The sequence below is a fragment of the Solanum stenotomum genome, chromosome 11 (assembly GCF_019186545.1).
Source record: "Solanum stenotomum isolate F172 chromosome 11, ASM1918654v1, whole genome shotgun sequence".
In the NCBI taxonomy this organism is placed as follows: domain Eukaryota; kingdom Viridiplantae; phylum Streptophyta; class Magnoliopsida; order Solanales; family Solanaceae; genus Solanum; species Solanum stenotomum.
The window spans coordinates 48,683,948-48,707,795 of NC_064292.1; the positions used below are offsets into that span (position 1 = coordinate 48,683,948).

General features: G+C 33.7%; 3 protein-coding genes across 4 annotated transcripts; 1 reads left to right on the top strand and 2 right to left on the bottom strand.

The window, feature by feature from the left end:
- Window positions 1–1,531: 1,531 nt before the first annotated feature.
- LOC125843856 (protein EIN4-like) lies at window positions 1,532–8,147 on the bottom strand. 2 transcript variants are annotated; one of them, XM_049523072.1, is made up of 3 exons: window positions 7,677–8,147; window positions 5,469–7,269; window positions 1,532–2,459 (listed from the first exon to the last, which is right to left on the bottom strand). In XM_049523072.1, the coding sequence occupies exons 2-3, from the start codon at window positions 7,221–7,223 to the stop codon at window positions 1,911–1,913; spliced, it is 2,304 nt and encodes a 767-aa protein (XP_049379029.1). In that variant the 5' UTR covers window positions 7,224–7,269; window positions 7,677–8,147; the 3' UTR covers window positions 1,532–1,910. The 2 variants fall into 2 exon arrangements, with proteins under 2 accessions (XP_049379029.1, XP_049379028.1); XM_049523071.1 differs by having other exon boundaries at window positions 5,469–8,147.
- Window positions 8,148–11,969: 3,822 nt separating this feature from the next.
- On the bottom strand, window positions 11,970–19,662 carry LOC125844428 (AT-hook motif nuclear-localized protein 14-like). Its single transcript, XM_049523743.1, has 5 exons — window positions 19,222–19,662; window positions 18,403–18,455; window positions 15,328–15,459; window positions 12,950–13,102; window positions 11,970–12,436 (listed from the first exon to the last, which is right to left on the bottom strand). Exons 1-5 carry the CDS (start codon window positions 19,619–19,621, stop codon window positions 12,179–12,181), a joined length of 996 nt encoding a protein of 331 aa, XP_049379700.1. The 5' UTR covers window positions 19,622–19,662; the 3' UTR covers window positions 11,970–12,178.
- A 3,372-nt stretch (window positions 19,663–23,034) lies between these two features.
- LOC125846016 (receptor-like protein 43) lies at window positions 23,035–23,628 on the top strand. The gene has a single exon (XM_049525483.1). It carries the CDS (start codon window positions 23,035–23,037, stop codon window positions 23,626–23,628), a length of 594 nt encoding a protein of 197 aa, XP_049381440.1.
- Window positions 23,629–23,848: the final 220 nt, after the last annotated feature.

Below are 23,848 nucleotides of genomic sequence, written 5' to 3' on the forward strand. Positions count from 1 at the left end.
CAGCTAGTGTTTCGCCTAATTTTTTATCTGACTGGGGTCCCAGAGAACATATACATATACAAATTCACGTAATTATACAAGAGATACAAACGAACTGTGTATGTATATAAATCTAGAAAAACTAAAATGTTTCAGAGATACAAACGAACCAGTTATGTATATACATACAAATCTAGAAAAAAACTAAAATGTTCCATATACAAATCATCCAATTGTTCATAATAAAAATGACAAAGTATAACACAAAGAACATATACATATACAAATTCACGTAAATATAAAAACACAATTTTCAGAGATACAAACGAACATGTAATGTATTTGTATATGTATACAAATCTAGAAAAAACTAAAATGTTCCATATACGAATCGTCCAAGTATCATAATAAAAATGAATCTATACAAAACTAATCAATTAATATCATTAAACTTGAACGTATAAACGATTTAACAAACATAATACAATTTCATTGTTCGATCTGTCAACAAATTAAATTATACAAATTTGTTCATTCGTATATACAAATTAGGGTTTGTGAATTATACAAATTAGGGTTCATGAATTATATCAGGACCTCCATAGCAAATCAAACTATAGTTATGAAGCACAATTATCAAAACTATATCTACAGAACATTAATATGATTATTATGTTTGCTATTCCTAAAATTTACTCATAAAAATTCGACTCGTTAGATTTGACCCATTACCTTGAGTTAGGCTGAACATGTAAGCCTTTTGTCATGAAGACGTGGTCTTATTGATGGATTCAGACCTCATGTATCGAATTTATGCAGTCCAGAGACTAGAATGATTTGGTAACTTGAAGTTGAATTCCAAAATTTATAGAAATTCCAAAAGCAACAAAAAATTATTTTTACTCTAAATTACTCACAAAAATTAAAAAAAAAAAAATTCTAATTCGTTTTATGTCAAACACAACTTCAATTTTTAAATATTATTTTTCACTTTGAAAACAAAAATTACTTTTTCAATTTCACAATAAAACATAGTCAAATACTCAAATACATAAAAGCAACATGGACTTTATGCAATCAATTTCACTATGACTGTATGACACTATCAGTAACCTAACCTGCTATTCTAGCTTATTGTCTGTATTCTATATTATGTATGGTCATTCCTAGAAATATAATTTTGAAAAAGATTCTTCTTTTTATGCATCACTAAAACAGGTAATTAAGTTTGAAACTGCAATGAGAAAACATTCAAGCATAACAGTTCCACATGGATTGAATGAAATCATATGGGAATAAAAAGTATCAGCTTGCTAGGGTTACAAGTCCTTTTCAAATTAGTAACACTTTTCCTTCTTGTTTCTTGTAAAAATGAATATCATATCTAAGTTAGCATTCAAGCAGGTGGCCTATTGAGCCAATAAAGTGAGATTTCTTTCCATCACTCTTGATATAGGAAAAGTTACAAAATACACGTGTTTGATGGAGGAGGTAGCAAGTACTCAATGGACTAGTCGAAGTAAGCACACACTGGCACGATCATCATGGTTAAAAAAAAAAAAGCACTAGTCAAAGTTTATGGTGTTTGTATCCAAAACTAACAGTGTGTGAGGAACAAGTATCAGCTTGCAAGGATTAAAAATTTCTTTTCAAATCAGTAACATTCTTCTGTTTCTGAGGAAAAAATGATGGGAACCCATACCACTATCTTGACATATTTTACTTTAACATAAGCCAAGAGAACTGAATTGCAAGCAGACCTATATAGTTACATAATGGAAACTGGCGGTAGCTACATGGTTAGGAAGAAGCTTGTTTCATCTAACAAAGATGTAAAGCTATCTCTATATGGTTATATGATATATTAAAGTCTCCTCTCATGTTTTCCAGGAACCTTTTTAAGTTTGTTATTAACCAATAGTACTAACATCTCACAAGCCATCACCACCGCCGCCCCTTTGAAGGAGTCTTTGAAGTTCATCGGCCAAGCCTTGTAGAAGAACAGGTTTCCTTATTAGACCATTCATTCCCACCTGTAGGCATCTCTCCCAAACCTGTTCCTCTGAACTAGCAGTCAGGGCTATGATCAATGGCCAACTACGGCTGCGGAACTTACGCACCCTCAATGCCACTTCAAATCCATCCATTTCTGGCATTTGAAGATCCAAGATGACTACTTGAAAGGTTGTTAGTGAAGGGCCTAGAGCACTCAGGCATTGAAAACCGGTTGAAACAGCAGTTACTTGGCAACCTAGTTTTTCGAGCAGCTTTCTAGTTACCAGTCTATTTACATCATCGTCATCAGTGAGGAGTACATGAAGGCCTCTGAACATTGTGCTGGAAATCGGTTGCTCCAAGGGATTTCTATATTCAAACATGCGTTTCCTAAAAGATGACTGCTTTTGAAATCTGAGAATGAGTGTCATCCCTTGCGCATGGCCTTGGGAATTCGAGGACATCCATATATTTCCCTGCATCATCTGAAAATTTATGCCCAAAAAAAAGGAAATACAGGTCAGAGTAAGCAATATGGTAACCAGGCTAGTACTTCATCACCTTCACAAGCAACTTACCACTTCAAATAGCAGAGGTAAGAAAACTAAAAACGAAATAGTTTTACTGTTTGGATTATTTATTAATGTCATAAGCAGCATCTAGCGTAAAGCTGTTTTCAGAAACGCTTTTCTTGAGCAGATGGTCTATCAAAAACAGCCTCTCTACCCCACATAGCTAGAGGTAAGGTATGCATACACCTCACCCTCCCCAAACCCCACTTGTGAGATCATATTGGGTATGTTGTTGTTGGTGCTGTTACAAGAAGCAACTTAAAACTTCACAGAATAAGAATTCAAAAATCATGAGAAATCAATTCTTAGGATGAAACCTCTTACCAAAGGAGAAAATGATTAGCCCCGTGTTCACACTAGTTTCAGCCAATAGGGGGTAGTTAATAAACAAAAGCACAATATAATGACATTCACAATTTCCCATTGAAAAACATGGATGTTATAATTTCAAAATGGAATGGTCTGTAGTCACACGGGGATAAAAATCTTCTTGACAATCGACTGATTTAGATTCGTTTACAAGGTCTTGCCCAGACAGAGAGCATGGAGTCAAACTGAAAGCTCTCCTTGATTTAACACACTTCTTATGAAGGTTCATTCAGCGAAAGCAAATACAACTACAATCCAAACCCTAAAGTTCCAATATTAAAAATAAGAAGGTAAAGGAGAAGATGTAGCCATGCTGTCTGCAGAAGCCCAAGGAGTACCAATTGCATTGGAAGCTACATGTTACATAGGCAATGAAAGTATATATCTGAAACACATGATACATGGGCACCAGTTCATTGTCACAAGCTACTATTTTATATAATGCATAGGCACCAGTTCATTGCCAGAAGCTAGTCAAGCTACTATTTTCTCAAATTAAACCTAGACATCGAAAAATTGAGCGCTCAGAAGCTCAACCAACGAATTTTCTTCTTCAACATTCCTATTTAGCTGATTTAATACATACAAGTTACAAGTACAGGTTTCCAGTCTATCTCACCCATAAAAGGCTCTAAAACAGGTACCATTTTCAGCATATGCTGGAGTTTCTTATAAGTTCTGCCAATATCATTTTCAACAGAAGAAATCCAAAAGAAATTATCAAAGGAAGAAATCCTGAACTTTCCCTACTCACTTTGGCTTAGTTTAAGAGCTACGAGGTCACCACCACAAACCAGCAAAGACTGGTTCCTTGAGCGCAAATTAATTGAAGCCAACATCATTATCTGCATCCTTAAAAACACATCTTTCATTCTCATCTATATCCAATCCCCCAGCCCTTTCTTTCCCACGCTCTCACACACACATCTGGTGCATGCAGAAGTGAACGCTGCATATCTAATGATTATTGAATGAAGATGCTTGTGTGTAGTTTCACATTAGGAACTAAGGTGAAGCTAACTAACATCTTACCCATTCAATGTACATATTTTGTACCAAATTGTATGGCCTAGTGGTTTAGTGGTTAATGAAGTGGGTTGAGAACCATGAGGTTTCAGGTTCAATGCCCAATGACGGCAAAAAAACCTAGGTGATTTCTTTCTATCTGTCCAAGTTTTAATGAACAAAGTTGCCCGGTGTCTATGTTGGTGGAAGGTAGCATGTATCATGTGAATTAGTCGAGGACTTGGGATGGCTTGGACACCACGGTTATCAAAAGAAATAAAAAAATCAGTCCTACTTTTATCAGTATAAGGCTGACTTACAATGCTATGTTTTTGGTAGTCAGTCTCTTCATGGGTTTCAGATCTCTCTGAACTGATCTCTCCCTATTTCAATTTTATTTAGAGGTAAAATAGAGTTCTAAAGAAATATCAAATAACTTCAGTCTCTCAAGTCATGAGGGTTCTAATTGCATATGCTCTCTCCCCCCGAATCGGTTCCACTAGAACACAAGCACAAAGAGGTTGATGCCAGCATAATATGAACATATGGAAGATTTGGCAGTTAATAGGTACACTTGTGGAAACCGGACAAATATCATTCTGGCATATAGCATCCTAGAAAGCTCTATACCTAAAGATTTCCAGATGAACAGTAATTAAAGAACAATCTTCTGCACAAGAAAAGAAATCCTCAAGCTGCATCTTATTCTCTGAGACGGTTCAGTTAAGTAGTGGTCGATAAGAAAAGAGGGGAGTTGCATTTTCAATTAGTGGGTGTTTGGATTGGCTTATTTTAAATAGTATTTGGCTTAAAAGCTCTTTTTTATTTTTGAAGGTATTTGGGAAAGACAATAAGTGCTTTTAAGCACTTTCTTTTAGGCTGAATTAGTACAAAAATAAGCTAAAAGCCAAAAGTTGGGTATTCCCAACTTATGGATTTTAGCTAATAAGCTACTTAAAAAAAGCCAATCCAAACACCCCCTTAGTCAAGTTCCTCTTCTTCTTTCTTTAATAGGTGATCTTACCGGTAACTTGAACCCCAAGAGAGTAGGACAGATCCTTCACATTCAACTCAAATAATTTGACATTGTGTGGCGTTTCTAAGACACCCTGGGACAATTTTTATGCAAGAACATGCAACTCCTCTGACCATTTAGGTTTTATGCATTTTCCACCTTAGGATGTTTCAAATGTTTGGTACACTTCAACAAATCGTCACATTTTAACAATCTAAAATTAGATTATGATGTGTATTCTCTCGATGTCAGACACTTCCACATGAGCTCACTTTATTATTTTTCTCTACCACTACAAATATAGCATGCAGCTCAGACTTACCCCTAAATCTCTAGGTAAAGTCATAGTTAATACCTATACGGAGACCTACAATGCCAGCACGTATGAATATCACACAAGCCATGAACATTACTTCTTACTCATGATCAAGAGCTCTAATCATCTACAGATACTTGTTAGCAAGATAAACCAATTTGAATGACAACATAATGAAAAGAACAATAGGGAAACAACGTCAAGTATTCTAACCAACCTGAACAAGCTTTTTGCACATGTTGAAACTCAAGCCTTCCGTTACTTCCTTGCTGTTATGCCTTCTTCCACCAAAGTGAATAGTGGAGATTGAGCTATCTGATTGAGAGCCTTCAAGGCTAACCTCAATTTCAAATTTTATGGTCACATATTCATCTGTCGTGCTTGGTCTTCTTGTTCCCCAAACTTTGTCATTCCCAGTCTCAGCTCCAGTCTCTAGAACCACTCTGAATATAACAGAGCCATTTCCAATGCTGACATTTAATAAGTGTCCTACCATATGTAACAAAACCTGAAATGTTCTCTTTTCATCGCCCATCACCTGATTAGGCAAAGAAGTGGGAACATCTGTAGAAAACCCAAATCCCTTATAGACGCACAAACACTTAACAAGACAAGAAGCCTCCCTAACCAGTAAATGCAACTGAAAGGGCTTCATTTCTACTGGAAACCTTCCATCATCTTTTGCAGATATTTCCATTGCATCATTTATTAGTGTTGAGAGAACAGTGCTTGTTTTCACCATTGTGTCAACAATCATCCTCTGGTCAGAGCTTGCTTTCTCATCTTGAAATATGGAGAGCAAACCCAAAATTGAGTGCATAGGCCGCCTCATTCCATTGTTCATCACCTTCTGAAACGAAGTCCTTGCTTGGCTTGCCTTCATAGCATTCTCTTTAGCCTGCTGAAGCACACGATTTCTCATTTCTAGTTTCTCCCTCATCGTCTGAGACTCTTCAAGAACAGTGGCATGGGATAAAGCCACAGCCACCTGATCAGCAACTACTTCCACTATCTCCATCTCATCATAGCTCCAGACTCTCTCATCAACACTTGAAAGAACCAAAACTAAAATGGCATAACGAGTGTCAACCAACTCTGGAGTCCCACCTTTGAAGTCCGAAGCACGAAGCAGTGGCATCCGAATTGCAGCAACAGCACATGGTTCACCAGATCCTCCACTGCTCGAAGCTGCAAGAACTGAATCTTGCCTCAGAATCCTTACCCCCTTATTCTTTGTTATCTCCAACACATCTGGATCATTAATTGGGAGTGAACGATGACTTTCTGCAGCAGAACTGGGGCTTAATTCATGTGTTAAGTTCATCTGTGACCTACTTTCATTTGGCATCCAAACTGCACAATTCTGCAACTTTAAGGTTTTTGAAAGTTCAACTAGAGTAGTGTATAATATTGTGTGCTTATCAAGTGACTTCCTAATTTCGTGTGTCAACATACGGACATGCATGCTAGCTTCTGTTTGTTTCTTCATCATCCCAACCTCTTGATCTAGCTCTAAAACATTCTGTGTCAAAAAAAGTTCTCTGACCTTTATCTTTAGGAGAAGAGGGATCAGAGTCAAAAGGGTGATTGCAGTTGCACAAGATACAAGGGCAGTAAGGATTTTTGCAACGGTTAGGGACAATATCAATTGGAAAGAAGGATGAGGATTGTAAGTCCATCCATTGAGCAAATGTGTCAATCCACAAAGCACTATAAAAGCAATGAACTGAACCAGAACCCATTTGAAAGGAAGATTCGAGCGGCTAATGAAGTAAAGCAACTCAAGAGGGATAGAAAAGTAAGCAACAGCAATAAAGAAGTCACTCACTTTCTGGCAGTCTAAAATAGTATGTATACTCCAAAAACCATCTTCATCACAGCAATTGAAGAATTCACCATCATTAGCTGAAACAGATACAATGATCAAAGAAATCAACAGTCCCAGACACAACAACCTTAACATTGCCAACATCTCAATCCCCCCTTTTCAGTCCATCCACTAAGCAAAACTTGATTATCTGGAAATATCAACTGAATTAAGATGAAAGCAGAACAACCCTTGGACTAATAGCCAAGTTACAAGAATGAGATCTCATTGGCTTATGCCTCAACTAAATGTATTCCCAGATAACATAAGCCCCAATAAAATAATAATAAAAATGATCTGTCACATGCCTAGATCTAACATACATACATGCCTAAAGATCTAGCATACCCTTTTGACTCAAGTTCCCAAATTTTCAATTAAACTAAATTCATCAAACTACTCCTTCACCCACTAAGGCCTTCCCTAGATTTTCTTCTGTACACTCAGCAAAAATGAAACCAAAAACAAAAACAGAAAAACTAGTAAAACAACATCAAAGTTCTAATCTTTAGAAGAAAGAGAGCCAAAAACTAGAATAAAGATTAGAAAAGGGATGACCTTAAGCAAAAATCTGCAGATAACAAATCAGGATGATCTTGGAAAGACAAACACCTTCCTGTGGAGCTTTAAAATCTCCACAGGAAATTCTTTGTATCACAGAAAAGTTACTTTTTTTCAAGAATCTTCAATACAAGAAGACCCAAAAATGAATCTTTAAAAGCCCTTAATTGCACAAAGAGAGAGATGAATGAAACAAGAAGGTGAAAGTAGGTAACTTTATGTCAAAATGATACCAACAAAACAAAAAAGACACAACCCCTCTTGCCAAAATTCCACCTCTTGAAATGGGAAACCTCCAAAACACAAACACACATACACACACTTGTCAAACCTCAAGTTAGTACAACAACACCCACAAAAAACCAAGAAAACCCCAAAAAAAATGACCCACTATTACCATTTTCAGTGAGTAGACAAGAGAAGAAAGACTAAAACCCCATTATACTCATTAGATTCTTTGACTCTATTCTGTGTCCTTTAATTTGTCCCCTTTTTACTCCTTTTTTTTTTATTGAAAGAAATCAATAAGGAAGATCAAGAAAAGAGGAAAATTCCAATAAATTTCTTTTCTTTTTCAAATTTATATTAATTAAAAAATTAATTTTTTGGGACCCTCAAAGATTAGATGAAGAGAACCTAGACGTTCTTAATCCATGTCACTTTCTGTCAATCACAATGAGGCTCTAAAATAGTATGGAACTCAAAAGTGCTTTTGGCAAAAATCCCATTTTTCTATACGTACCTATTTTTATTATTTTACTAGGTAGTACTATATTGCTTCTTTCTTTATTAACGGGGATTGTGATGAAGTGATATATATTTTTTTCATTTTCAATTAAAGTTATGGGTTTAACATAAGTTTTTTTTATTTTTAATTAAAAATTTTGAATTTGAATTTCTCTAGATAAGAAATAACTTTTGTTAGAAAGGATTTATCGGTAGTGTGGAGCTTTTAATATAAATTCGAATTTGATCGAATTTTAATATGAATATTAACATTCGATTAAAAATAGGTAATTTACAAAAAAAATCTCATTATTTTGAAAACTAATTACTTAGGGGTCGTTTAGTAGAGAATATAAAAATAATGTTCAGTAGAGTGTATTAGTAATACTTGCATTAGTAATGTTGGTACTATTAGTTATGCTTGCATTAGTTATGTATAGATTATTTCTTATGCGTTGTTTGATTTGGTGCATTAAAAATAGTATGCATTGTATAAAAATATTTATTTACAAAAATATCCTCCACAATTATGATGAAAAATATGTAAAAGTACTTTTGAGGGGTAATTGGGTCTTTAACCATGCTAATGCATGTACTAAATCACTTTGCATTACTAATACCTAGAACTTCATGGTATTAGTAATACACTCTTTAATACACAATAGAGTGTATAACTAATACAAGAATTAATTATACATAGCATGAAAAAATTTACCAAACAAGGTATTACTAATACACAAAGTTAATGCATGCATTATTTTAGCTAATACACTCTATGAAACGACCCCTTAGATTCACGCTAGTTTATAATATTACAAATCTTACCAGATTTTAAACTTTGGATACATCTATCTGGCGCGTCCAAATACATGTGTTATGTGCATATGTCCAGATAAATGTATCTCAGATACATGGAGTCAAAATTAGGTATAGTTTATTTTAGATACGTTGTATTCAAGTAGATTTGCATATAATCGTCTCTCTCCTATCTCGCTCACCTTTCTCCTTGTATCTGATATCCTAGATACATATATCTAGTACAACTCGCATGTATTTGGGAATCTAGCTTGCCTTCCTCCTATCTTGCTCACCTCCTCACTATTTTAGTGTATCTGATAATCAAAATATATGTATCTAAGTGTATTTCACTTAAAATTTTGTATAGAATTATTAAAGAGTGAGATAATATGTAATTATTTCAAATTATAAAGAGAATTAATAAATATGATAGGAATATTTGTCGAAGATTTTTCCTTTTAAAAGAGAGGGGGAATAATCACAAATCAACGTGGATTAGTGGATCTTATAATGGGGTTAATCAGACGGCTTATATTTGATTAAAATTAAAATAGCGTAGTAATGTGTTTAAAAGTCGTACGCAATGACGTTGCATTATCTTGACCGTTAAAAGTTAATCAGTGAGCTAAATCTTTGATTTAATTAAGTTTAGCCGTTTTGGAATTTAATGATTCAGTCTCTGTTTGATTTTGTGGAATAAGAATAATAATTTTTAAATATTTATAAATAAATTTATCTTGTTAATGAGTATTATTTAATCGCATGATTATATTATTTCACTATTTTAATGAAAATGATAAATAAGTTATCTAATATAAAAAAAAAAAATATTATCATAAAATATTTAATTCATAATAGATCTTTATCTATGATAGTTAGAATAGCTTCGTATCGTGTTTTTGAATTTAGAGACATGGTCAATGTTAATATATTTTGTATACTTATTCAAAAAATTTATTTTTATCACATAAATTAAGACAAAAAAAAACATAACTTATGCCACACATAATTTAGTTCTAAAAAAAATTATGCCGAATGAATAATATGTGTGAATAAAAATATTTTGATTCATAAATTTCTTTTAAACAAATAATCAAAATTTAAAATTAAAAATCACTTCAAAATAAAGACATTTCGTTCAAAATTTTGAAATATGGGATTGCTGGGGGGGGGGGGGGGGACACGTATTTGTAGACCAATATGGAATAGACATATGATTTATACTAATTTAGGAAAAAATATCATTTCCATGTTGGTTGAACTAATAATAATAATCAATATTGTCCCCCTACCCCAACTAACCAAATTAAAAATATCTGATAGCTTTTTTCCCTATATTTTGAGTAAATACACAAAAAAAAAAGGGGGGGGGGGGCGTGAAAAAGAAGAAGCCAAGAATAGAAACTTCAACAGTGACATACTATCACATACACATTTTCAATAGTCAATTTTGGTCCATTCCTTGTGAACAATATTTGGTGGACTTAAAAAAGATTTTTCAAAACTCGGAATGTAACGTTCGTTTAATTCACACAACAAATGTTGCATTCTTATTATTAAACAGAGTTAAAAAGTTAAAAATCACACATATAATGAACCCTGAAACCCCATTTGTAAATAGCTACCTATAATTAGATTTTACTTAACTTGATGATATAAAAAAAAAAATTCTACTTTATTTTCCTTTCTTATTTTGTTATATTTTATTTGAGCAGAAGATTTATTGAAAACAATCACCTCATAAAATAGGGATAAAGTCGCGTCCTCATCACCCTCCTCAAACTTTATTTGTGAATTTTCACTGATTATATATATTATATTAATTGTTGTTGTTTGATACTCTCTCTAGTCCAAGATTATTATAAAAAAACATTTTTTCTATGATCCAACACAATTGTTTTTTGTTCAAAATTCAAAGATGTATATTATTGAAAAAAGCTCAAAAGGAATATATTACCAATTGGAATTTTTTAATGGATAATTGATACTACTTATTTTTCCAACTGAAATGACAAAATTGACCTTTACACTTCAGGAATAATTAACCAAAGTATAAGGGTAATATTGAAATGTCAAAAAAAAAAAAAAAATATAATACACTTTCTAAAACACATTGAAACTTGTGTAATAATAAACAATACAAGTCGTAACGGTCTTCTTATAAATTTCCACAACAAATATTCTAAAGGCAAGTTGAGATAATAATTTGAAACTTTAAGCAAATAAAAACATGTCTAATATGACTTTACTTGTCCACTTGCCACATGATGGTCAACGACCTGGGAGGGTGTTTCGCCATTTGGATTGGATATGAAAATTTTAGTTTTTTAATTGAAACTTTTAAGTTCAAAGTCAGCATAATTAGTAATAGCGAGATTACCATCTCTCACAAATCATCTATAGTTTTCATCCTCATTGCGTCTCCAAGAGAAACGAAATTTATAAGGGTCAATGTATAGTTGGACCCAATAAAGTGGTTGAAAACCTTATTAAAAAAAGGGTTGACCCTGACAGGGTCAAAAACATTAGGTGATTTCTTCACTCAGTACTTGTGCTAGTAAACAGTTGAGATACAAGTAAGTTGGTCTGAACATCACCGATTTTGTCCAAGCAAAAGTAGAGAGTGACTAGGCATGATGTATTTTTAATACAACTAGGTAAACACAGACCTAATTAAACTCTTATTTCATCAATATAGACAAAGTGAGAATATAAAGAATCCTAAACATACCCAACCAACAAAAAGAAATAAACAACTCTAAGACAAATACAGCAAAGTAATTCAGAGAATTGGAAAAGAAATTCTGAGGTTTCAGACATCAGAGTATTTGGGAGCAGTTTTCATCTGCAATAAAGACACTACAGGGAAGTTTTGTTGCTAACCTGTACAAATGTAAAGAGTGTATATTCTCTTCGAAAAAGAACCTATAACTTAGGAAAGTTTATCACACTACTCCTAATACGTCACGTTTTTGTTAATCTTGAAGGTGGTCATAGTCCCCATTTTCTGGAGACTGGTGCAAGCCCTGACCGGTGCTAACTCTCCAATCAGTTGAATGTAATGGTGTTGGTTGCATACCACGAGATGGCATCATAAACTGACCTCCACCCATACTTTGATTAGAAGAATCAACCATCGAACGAAATGATAATGGTGATCCACCAAATTGCGGGGAAGTATCATGCTTTAGTCCCCCAGCTTTTGAGTCAACTGAAAATGCACCAACAATCACCTACCAACATAGTCAATGACAAGCTATCAGAAGATAGGAACTTAACGTGACAAAAGAAAGGGTAAAGATTCAATGTTTTACAAGCAAATAAATAGATCACTGCTTCTTGTCCTTGTTTGATAAGTATCACTTCATGTTTTTAACGAGTTTTTTTCCTTTATGGTGAGAGTCAAATATACATTTTGATCGTCTAAGCTTGTACATATTAGTTGTGATTTGTATCACCACGAGAAAACTTCAATGTTATACATGGAGAGATGCTTCATCAACCACTTCATCGGTGGAAAAAGCAGAAAGAGATAAAAGAAGAAATGAAGAAACAGAAAGAGTTTCAAGTTAGGTAAAAAGCTACCAGTGAGAAAGCATGACAACTGTTCAAGCTACTTGGTACCCTTTTTAACATATTTTTAATCTAATCTCCTATAAGCTAATCTTACGATCAATATCTTAATTAATTCTGTTGATGGCTAAGATCATACTAAACAAATTGAAATATTCTTGAAAATAGAAAACCTGAATTGGGCCTCCAGCAATCAAGGGACCACCAACTCCACCTCCAATAATTTGACCGTCAGTACTTGCCAGACACACGCTCAGCCCACCGGTTCTGCCTCCAGTCTCAGTGCGTACATAAGATCCAGCTAGAGTGAGAATGTCAAATCGGCCCTGGCATGAAGTAACACAAAGTTATGATTACTGTGCTGTATACTTCAATTGACATGAAAAATGCGATAAAAGACATTTGAATATGTTTCTCTTATGACAGGCTGGAAGTGATGATCCTCTGGCATAGAATAATGATGCTAATGACAGCTTACTATCACCAAAAAGGAAAAAGGGAAACCCTGATAAGCTTGTCCTAATTTCTAGTAATACAGCATGGATATTATCTAGGCATCTCAAATGTGTCGTTTACATGCTAAAACTAAGACACAAAATTAGGATGGTCTTTCTTGGCCATTTGGGAGATGGTAGATGTGATCAAGTGTTGGTTGACATACTCTGATTTACATTAAAAATATGAAATATTAAATCCTCTTCCTCTTATTTGTTTGGTGAGAATCATGAAGACACTGTAGTCCTAGAAATAGAACCCATCTCTAAAACAGAAAAAATGACCACAAAATGCAAGCTCTCTGTTCTTTGGGATGTTTCTTATACTTGATATATTTTTCATTGTTGCACCTCAGTGTAAGTATAAAGTATATGGTTGATTATCACTGGTCCCATAGAAGTACATAATTGTGCTTGAACCACAATATAGGAAATATGGCTACATAGGAACAAAGGGTTGAATTTAACTAAACAAGGAACAACGAGTTAAAGTAAGGCACAAGAGGTTTCACATTACTGAAAAAATAAAGGTAAAAGAGCTACATGGTAAGAAAATTGGCCTCATTAAATATTACACTTAGTTTCACCTCAAAAGAAAAAGGAACACATAGTAGATGTACTGCCACTTAGCTTTTATTAGTCGTGATAGCATTGTTTGATCATTCTCAACTCTACCATTCTAGGAGAACGTCACCCTCTCTCATTTTATTCTCAATCCAAAAGATTAAGGGTGTGTTTGGTTTTGATGGAAAATGTTCTCTTGAAAATATTTGTCTACAAAAATAAGTAGTTTTCATATTTAGTTTCTTGTGTTCGGTACATAAGCAAAAAATATTATTTCGAAACATTTGTATATAATCTAGGCAAACACTATAGAGGTGGGGTGGGGTTATGGAGGATTGGGGGGGGGGATGGGGGTAGAGTGTGTTGGAGGGTGGTAGGAGACAATTAGTGTGGAATGTCACTTATAAAACTTGTTTTCCCTAGTTCCATTCGGGAAGTCAATTTACTCATTTTTAAGGAACTTGTTTTCCTAGAGAAAATATTTTCCAAAAGATTTGACTAACCAAATATGGGAAAACTGGAAAATGTTTTCCACATACCAAAAGATTTGGTTGGTCAAAATGTTTTCCTTTCTAGGAAAATAATTTTTTTTTTCTTAAAAATGAGGAAAATGACTTCCCTAATGGAAGTAGGAAAAACAAGTAGCACAAGTAACATTCCACACTAATTGTCTCCTTCCCATCCACCCACCCACTCCCCATCCCTTGACCATCCCACCCCGAACTCCCACTCCCCATCCCATCCTGCCTACATAGTGTATTGCTACATAACATATAAATGCTATTGGGAAAATATTTTCTTGCTTACCAAACACTAAAAATTAAGTAAGGTAGACGTCAAAAGTATGAAAGAGGTGAAGTGATCATTAAACCTTTCCATGAACTTCCTTCTCGCCCTTCATTACAAAGGGCCACAATCTAAAATTGTCAAAAGAAATTGAACATGATTGTTTCAACGGTTCATTCCTTAATTTCACAATCATAGATGTCGTCACACAAGAATAGGTGAAGGACTTATTAAATGCATATCTGGGGGAGAGAGAAAAAGAACTAGCATGGGGCATGAAATCCTTGTTGAACCTACTTATTTTCAAAGATAACATTTTCTAGGAAATCATTTTCCATGAAAAAAATTTCCCTTCATACCAAACACACTCCATTGTGGCTTAGGTTACAGTAACATTATCGAAAATTTACAGTTTGTGAAATATGTGTGACAGTCAATTAAGAACCCCATGAGAATTTACCAAATTTCAGAGACCATATGGTGTAATCTAAAAATTCCAAGATTGATTTGATGTGTCCTATTAACAGTATGTTTTTGCAAGTCATCCTGAAATTGTTGGATCAATCCAATCAACAACGACACATAAATCAACCCTAATTTCCTTCATTATATAATTAAACCTTGCTTTTCTTTATTATTCTTTTGACCTATGTTGGTCTGCGGAATCGACCCTTCCCATTCAACAGCATCAGTAAGAAATTTTCTACCTCATATGTAATACTTCCTCCAGATGTTGCTGGTTGACGCAAAGAGGCATTGGAGACTGAGCCAGATGCTGACAATATGCATAGTTCATGTTTGCTTTGTTGCATGAACATCATGATTTTCTGACCGACATCCTGTTAAGTGAATTACGAAAATTGTATAAGCATAAAATGAGAGATTATACTTGCATAATCAGAAGCCAATTGCAATATTGATTGCTGTAAATAAAGTAATTTATATTAAGAAAACTTGAAAAAGTACATCTCCAGTGCAGTGCAGTTACTTAAGAACTGTGATGTACCATTTAAACTCTCGTGCATGTTAAGGAAAAAACAATATTACATTTTCTGATGAACAATGAATGGGTGAGTAAAAGGACTAAACCCCTGAATATATATATGTATATATATATATATATATATATATTGAGGATAAACCCCTGAATCATATACTTGTGAGTTGTGACAACTAATCAACGGCATCACGAGTTTGATCATAAAATAACAGAAATTAGTTTGATATGCTCAGCCTTATGCTCTAAGAACCGAAAAGGAAGGTAATGGTATTAGAAGCACATTCAAGTTAGTGCAACAAGAAATTAACAATATACAATACTTTTCATAGACAGATGAGATGCCATGTTAACGGAACACCAATTTGACTTTTAAAATCAATTTGTAAATCCGAATAGGAAAATGATAGGTCATAGGCAAAGATTTCCTATCAAATCTAATTACTGAGGTCAGAAAGAACACAAACCAAAAGCATTCCAGTTGAACTATAAGAATAACATGGAACACAAGGACTTAGGAAAAGGCGGATATGTGAAACTCATGGTACGCCATAATTTTTGGAGAGGGGATATCTTTAACAATAACTTAACCTTACCATTCTTAAAAGAAAAAAAAAACTTCAAAAAAAACTTTGTTATTGGCAAAAGTAATGGCAAGCGAAGCAAGAGCAAAGAAGAGAACATGATTTGTAGCAACTAGATGAAATCAAAAAGGCACTTACAGAGCAATTACATACAATTTGGAGTGAGAAGACAAGACAATGTTCTCTTAAAACATCACTCTCTCTTCTCCATATATGCAATTAAAAAAAGAGAGAGCAAACTACATATTCCCTTTAATAACAACAAGAACAAACGATCATACAGCTAGCTGTTTTCCTACTTCACTTTGTACTACATGATAATTACAACAAGACACGGGCTACATATTCTTCTATGCTTAACCAACTTTGACAGACTATTAATAGAATAGAAAACCAGATGAATCAGTTCATCCTTTCACCTTTCTGAGGCTGTGCACCAAAGCTCAAATTCCATTTTCACCATGAATCCTAAAAGAGAGAAGCTAGTACTTTCTTGATATAAAAAATAAAAAGAGAGAAGCTAGTACTCAGATAGATATGTCCCTAGCTGAATTTTCTAAATCTAAATTGGTAGCCACAAGAATCCAGAATTTGTCAAACTTCTTGAAGCTGGCATAATTAGCAGGAAATGCTGAATTTCCCATAGGTCATTTTATCTGAGTTATCTGCTATAAAAATGTTATATCTGGAAGCAATTATAAAAGTGCTCAAACTTTTGCGCACTTCAGGGAATTTTTTTAAAAATCGATGTACATATCAGAAGAAATCATAGAAAAAACAAACCTAATTCAATTTTTCAACTAGACCAAACTTCTAATAAACCAATAACAATATTATCATCATAATTATAAAGATATACCAGTAAGGAATTTAATCATGGGAATGGAAAAGAATGGTTAAATAATGATGTTCAAGCAGGCAATCAACAATTGATGTAACTTTCATACAGTTTTGAGCATGTGTCCCTTGTACATGATATCATTTACTTAAATATCATTACTTCACGTAGACAATTTTGGAATCACCTAATTAACTTCATTGTTGGCTTTATCTTGTATATGTCATATAGTTTTAACCTTAAAGGAAATTTGGAAAGTTCCCTTCATTCTAGACATACCAATAATCGTATGAGCAAGAGTTCTAACATATAAAATATCCATCAAAATATAAATACTTCAGAGAAAATAACCCAGAGTGCAAAACTGTCTCTGTATAGATGAAATGAATCAGTGAATGAAGTCATGTAGTCGAGATCTTAAATGCGAAAGGAGATAAAAAAGAATGAGCCTACTAGAATGAAAGAGGAAAAGAAGTAACTAGCGAAGAAAGTCATGGTATCCAAAAATAAAAAATGAGGAGTAACACACTCCACACACCAATAAAAGAGGAAAAGGTTGAACACAAAGGATAACCTATCAGCAGAAACTTCTTCCCCTCACTGGAGGTACAATAAATGGACCTAAGCGGAACAGATTTATGTAGCCTTGAAACATCAACTATGATGTCAACAAGTTACATAGCGAAAAGTTACAAAACAAAATGGGCGTAAGCCAGCCAGACCATCTGGAAGATGCTTGAGTCGGTGTAATGGAAGTATCATCAGTTGGATATTCAAATACTAGCTACAGTTTTCCAGAAACCCAAAAATCCCAACACCTCTAACTTTCCCCAGTATAATTTATGGACTTACTGACCTTTCCATCCATTCTTTTTATTTTCTAAACAAGAGTAATTTCATCAAGGCAAGTACCAAGGAGGTACAATCAGTATACGACAACAAAATACAAATGCTCTTACCCCAGCATTAACCTCATAATTTCTAGGAATTTAACAAGTTGATTTATATCTTCTATCCTAGTTTCCCTACTCCACAAGTCTAAGCTTCGTATACGACTTCTTTAACAAAAGATAAACTGTCCTATCTAATTTTATTTTATTTTGAAAAAAGGTAAAGTTGATAAACTGTCCTATCTATTTACAACTTATTTGATCCCTTATCCAATTTATTTGCTCAAAAAGAAAAAGTTCTCTTCCTTCAAGAACATTTTTGAGAATTAACTAGATACCTAAAGTGAAACTACCTATCAGAAACAGATAAAAGTATATGGAAGGAATCATCATTTATCATCAACTCAAGCACGGTGAACTTTGCATAATGAGAGGAATTATTAGAGAATTTGGAAGAAAATTTCTGAACATACCTCTCCAGCAGACACGGTGATGATATGAGGTGTAAAACCTTGACCAGCATTACCTGCAGAAACCAATAGGATAGAATTGAGTAAAGTAGACACCCTTCCACGCCTTAAGCAACAGTAACTAGGCCTTTTAAATATTGGATACAGAGTACACTAGCTGACAGTTTAAACATAATCACTATGTAAATATATGAAGAAAAATAATTTAAGCTCTTCCAATTACACATCCCATAACCTCCCCTGTCCCCCCGCATTCGAGCAGGGGCCAGGATAAAACAAGAGAGAACAAACCTGTTTATGCATAGACATCTAAATCAAAAGCAAAGCATACTAATGGTGTAAAGAAGTCAACTTTAGAGGCAAGTTGTGATGTCATGCATATCTCTCTTATATTGCCTCTTTGTTTACTGAGTAAAATCTTCCTCTATTATCCATCAATGTCATTAATAAGAACTAAGAAATAGGTAACATAAAATGGATAAGGTAACATATTTTCTACTGTATACAAACCATGCAAGATCACATTTTTAAAAAACTTCAGTTTAAGGAAGGAAAAAAGAAAAGAAAATAGAAGTGGAGGAGTAGGAGGTCCAACACAAGAATAAAGTATTCAATAAACTAAACCTTAAAATAAGATACTGAATACAAAATGCTTTTATTTTATATACATAGCATGTGCTTATGTGCCATCTTGTATATATAATGTATCTTCTCCTCACCAAAGACCAGATTTTTAAAAATTCTCAGTTCAAACTTCAAACAAAACAAAATTCCAACAGTGGCGCGTACAAGCGCGTGATGAAGATAACGAGACAAACTAACCCAACGCAGCCAATTGAGATTTCTTCGAAGAACTACCACCACCGTCTGCTCCAGCAACATGGCTCAAACCATGATCCCTCTTTTTAGGCGGAGCCGAAGCCGACGACAGCCGCTTAGCAGCAGCAGCTTGCTCCGGCGTGCTATACTTTCTAGGTCTCCCGCGCTTTCTCTTCACACTCTCCATAGGCGGCGATACAGCGGACGGAAGCGAACCAGTGTACACCATATGAGAAGCGGCGGCGACTGTGGTGTTAGCGGTAGCGGTAGGGTTGTTATTTGGTACAATTCCATTGGTGGTGGTGGTGGTAGGGTTAGGGTTTTGCGGTGGTTGTGACGGCGGCGGTTGGTGGTGGAGGTGGTGGTAGTAAGAATTCAGTCCACTAGTTTCATTCGGCTCCATGAATTATTTTTTTGGGGGATTTGGAGAATTGAGATATTTTTTTTTCTTTTTTTCGAATTAAATTCTTTTCTGCTTTCATTTTTTTATTTTTATTTTTTGCTTTTAACGGTGTAGATTAAATTAGTGGGCCTTTAGTGTATTTTACAGCCGTTAGATTGGAAGTTTAGTAGGATTCGATTAACTTTTTGAATATATAGATAATGCATATCCGGAATATAAGATACTCATAAGTCATAATCCGGATATATGTCATGTGAATGTACTACAATCCATATATCAATAAATTAAAAATAATAAAAAATTTAACTACTTTTATAATAGAATTTATTTTTTTGTGTACATTGACTTATATTAAATTAGAATATTTTAAAATTAAGAATCAGAAATTTAAATTTTTAATTGATGAATTATTATTTTTGACTTATAAACTCATTTAAATGGGCTCTAAGATGTGCGAATCTAAAATGATGTTGTGCTTATAAATCTGAATATTGAATGCTTAAAATTAATTCGAGGGTTCATTGTTACTATTGTAACTTTGGTCAACACACAAGATGAAACTTTACCTCCGTGGAGCGTCTTTTTGCAAAAAGATGAGGGGAAAACTCAGTAAGATGCCGGAGAAGCGATATACAAGATCACAAACATAGATTTGCTCGCGGCTAGGTTAAATATGAATTGAGACGAAAGCTTTATAAAGCTCTTTATTAAAGGGCTAACCCATCGGTGGCCCCCTAAACTTGGCACCAACTTTCACTTGGACACTTTAACTAGGCTTTGTTATTTTAAACACATCATGTCAAACCTTATTGTGTCATTTTGACACTTTTTATATTTTCAAAACCGCATTTTAAGTGCGTACATCCAAACGCCTCTTATGTGGAAAAATAAACGAATTGGTATGTGACACGTGGAAATTTTATTTTATTTTTAAAAATCTCAATTTTACCTTCTTTTTTTCTTTCTTCCAGATCCCAAACCTCATGCCCCCACCTCTTTTCTTCTTCTCCTTGCGCCTCCTTCCCCTTCATCTGTTCTTCTTCATCAAAAAGGCAAGAACATAGGTTAGTTTACAAAGTAAAATACGTTTTGGAGAATAAGGGAAATCATACCAAATCGAAAAGTTTTTATATGACATTTAAAAGAAGATGATTTCTTGTGCTACTACGATTGGGATTTACAATGAAGGATATGTAAAATAAATTTCTTTTTTTTTTCATTGGAGGTTGTTCTTTATTTCTTTTTTATTCCTTGAAATCAATTTAATTTTCAATGGAGAAGGTAAGAATGTAAATCAGTTTTTCCATTTGAAAGAAGTTGATTTCTTTTTTTGTTCCCTTGAAATCGATTTTGTTTTTGAATATGAATCAAGATGCAAATTCGATTTTCAAAGAAGATGGAAGAATCAAAGAGTGTAATCTAGTAAAATATTGTAGATTTTTTTAAAAAAGTTGTGTGGTGATGGAGGATGGTAGAAGGTGGGGAAGATGGAAGGGAGAAAGCAAGGAAGAAGAAGGAGAAGAAAATATTTACAAAAAAAGTCTCTGACGCGCTCAAAATTTGTGTAGCACACGTACTGTGCTTAGTCAGCAAAAAGTGTCAAAATGACACAGCGAGACCCTACATGAGGTGTCTAAAATGAACATCGCCCACTTGAGGTGCCTAAGTGAAACTTCGTGCCAAGTTTAAGGGACCACCGATGGGTTAGGCCCTTTGTTAAATATGCATAATTTATCTATTTGTAAATGCATAATATATAATTCAAATAAAAATAATTATATCGTGAGAAAATGAAATTCAATAAATTTGAAATTATTATTTCATTTTATAAAATAAAACATTTAAGTTTGATAGTGATGGGAAAAGATGACTTGTAGTGGTGATGGTGGTAATGACAAGAAATAGTGATGATGATAGTTATGATGGCAAAGGTGATTGGTGTTGTTGTTAGGACCAAACTTCAAGAGAAAAAAAATGATAGTTTTTACTCAAGAACTACCATATCAAATTATTAGAAAATCACACTAAATGCAAAAGTATACCTGAATCCATGAGTGTCATGGCAACTCTCCGTCTTGTCTTCATGATTATTGGTCTTGTCTTTCAAATCAGATCGTAAGTCGTTTTGTTCTTTAAGGATGTGATATTAGAAAGCAAACCCTACATTTGATTAAGGGCTCATAACTTTATATTTATACTAGTATAAGTTTCAATTTTTTAGTTTAGTCCATCCTCAAGCTAGAAATTACAATTGTGATATCAGAGGTGGAATCGATTATCATTAAAAGAATTTTTATCTACATATAAGATTCCATACTTTATAAAGTGTCAATTAGACATATTAACTTTAATCTTAGAAGATCATTATTAATTTGAATGAATATTTTAAATTTAGCAACTAATATACAATTGTTCTTGATACAATATGCATATAAATTCATATAAAGTTCTAATAATCTATCATTTGGAGTAAACATATATAGTTATATTTTTTAAAGATGACATTTTATTCATTTTCAAAACTTTATTACGTATGATTTAAGGTAGCTGCCTGATCGAGAATTTTCTTTTTAATAAAAATTGATTTAGCTTAATAATTTTGAGATGAGCATACTTATACTATATCTTAATGCAATTGTTATCAGCTTTACGGAAGCTAAGAATACAAAGTGTCAGGTGGATTGAAGGTAAAAAGTAAAAACTATTGTAAACTTTCATAGTGGGGAGGCCTCACCTATCAAAAGTTATTAGACATTTAATCTCTATATGTCATTTAACATAAACAAAGTATATAATGTTGTTGACAGAGTTATAACTTAGTAATGTCAATTTATCCGCAGCTTGAATATACTCCTTGTAACAACGACGTACATAACTTTCGCTATGAATTAGCATTGATTTCAACTTTTATACTTTCCCAATCATTGTCTAAGAAATGGTGAGTTTTCCTTTAATGCACTCTGCAAGGAGCTTTGAATCAGTTTATGTCCAAACTTGTTGAAAATTATTATTGATGCATCAAGACATTGCATATATAAAAGCTAATTGTTGAAACCCTTTTCATAAGATAGTGAGTAATCTATGATTAAGCTGTCTTCATTGTCTCTTACAATGCCTTCACCTCCATATCTATCATTTCTACAACTTCCATCATAGTTTAGTTTAATAAAAGGACAAAAGGATTTAATTTATTTTATAAAATAATTGTTTTTTTTAAAAGATAATATAAAAACAGAGTTCATAATTTCTTCTCAACTAGCTTTTATCTTATTAAAGCCCAAAAATAATTTACTATTGAGATATATTAAAGGCAATTAAACTCATGAATTTATTAAAGTTATTTTCATAGATTCATATTTGATTTCACACCTGGACTTTCAAATTTCTCAACAAGTAATAATAGGGCAGCTCCAATGTGGGCTTCGGACACTGGATGGGAAGCCAAAAAAAATAATAGGGAAGCATTTGATAATAAGGTTAGTAACAAGATTAAGAACTTCAAATCTTCATCAAGATTTGCTTACTTCTCTGGCCCTATTCCTGAAGAAATAGGTTACCTAAGGTCTCTTATTTATCTACAGTTGTACGATAACTCTCTTAATGGTTCTATTCCTGCTTCATTGGGGAATTTGAGAAACTTGCAAGTTCTGTCTCTCAATGACAACAATCTGATTGAGGAAATTCCTTTAGCTATTTGCAATTTGACATCAATGGTAACCCTGTATTTGTCGAGAAATAACTTGAAAGGAAATATTCTGAAATGCTTGGGTAATATCAGTTCCCTCCAGTATGTGATGATGTCAAATAATAATCTCAGTGGAGAGCTCCATCCGTCTATTTGCAATTTAACATCGCTGCAAATTCTAGATTTGGGTAGAAACAATCTAAAGGGAGCAATTCCGCAATGTTTTGGAAACATGAATGGTCATCTTGAGGTTCTGGATATGCAACACAACAATCTTTTTGGGACTCTTCCAGCGACTTTTAGGCATTTCTTGTTTCAGTGAACTGTATAATTTACAAATTTATGCAGTTTATTGCATCTTCTCAGCAACATCACGTAATTTTTCCATTTATCATCAAGTGAAACAAGGTTGGAACACTTAAATCTTCTCATCAATGCATTCCTGCTGACACAAATTTGACATCTCTGCTCTCCTGGAGCCAAAAACAGGTCATTATCTGTTCTATGAAGGGAGCCGAATATGTTTTCCATTGAACATTTAG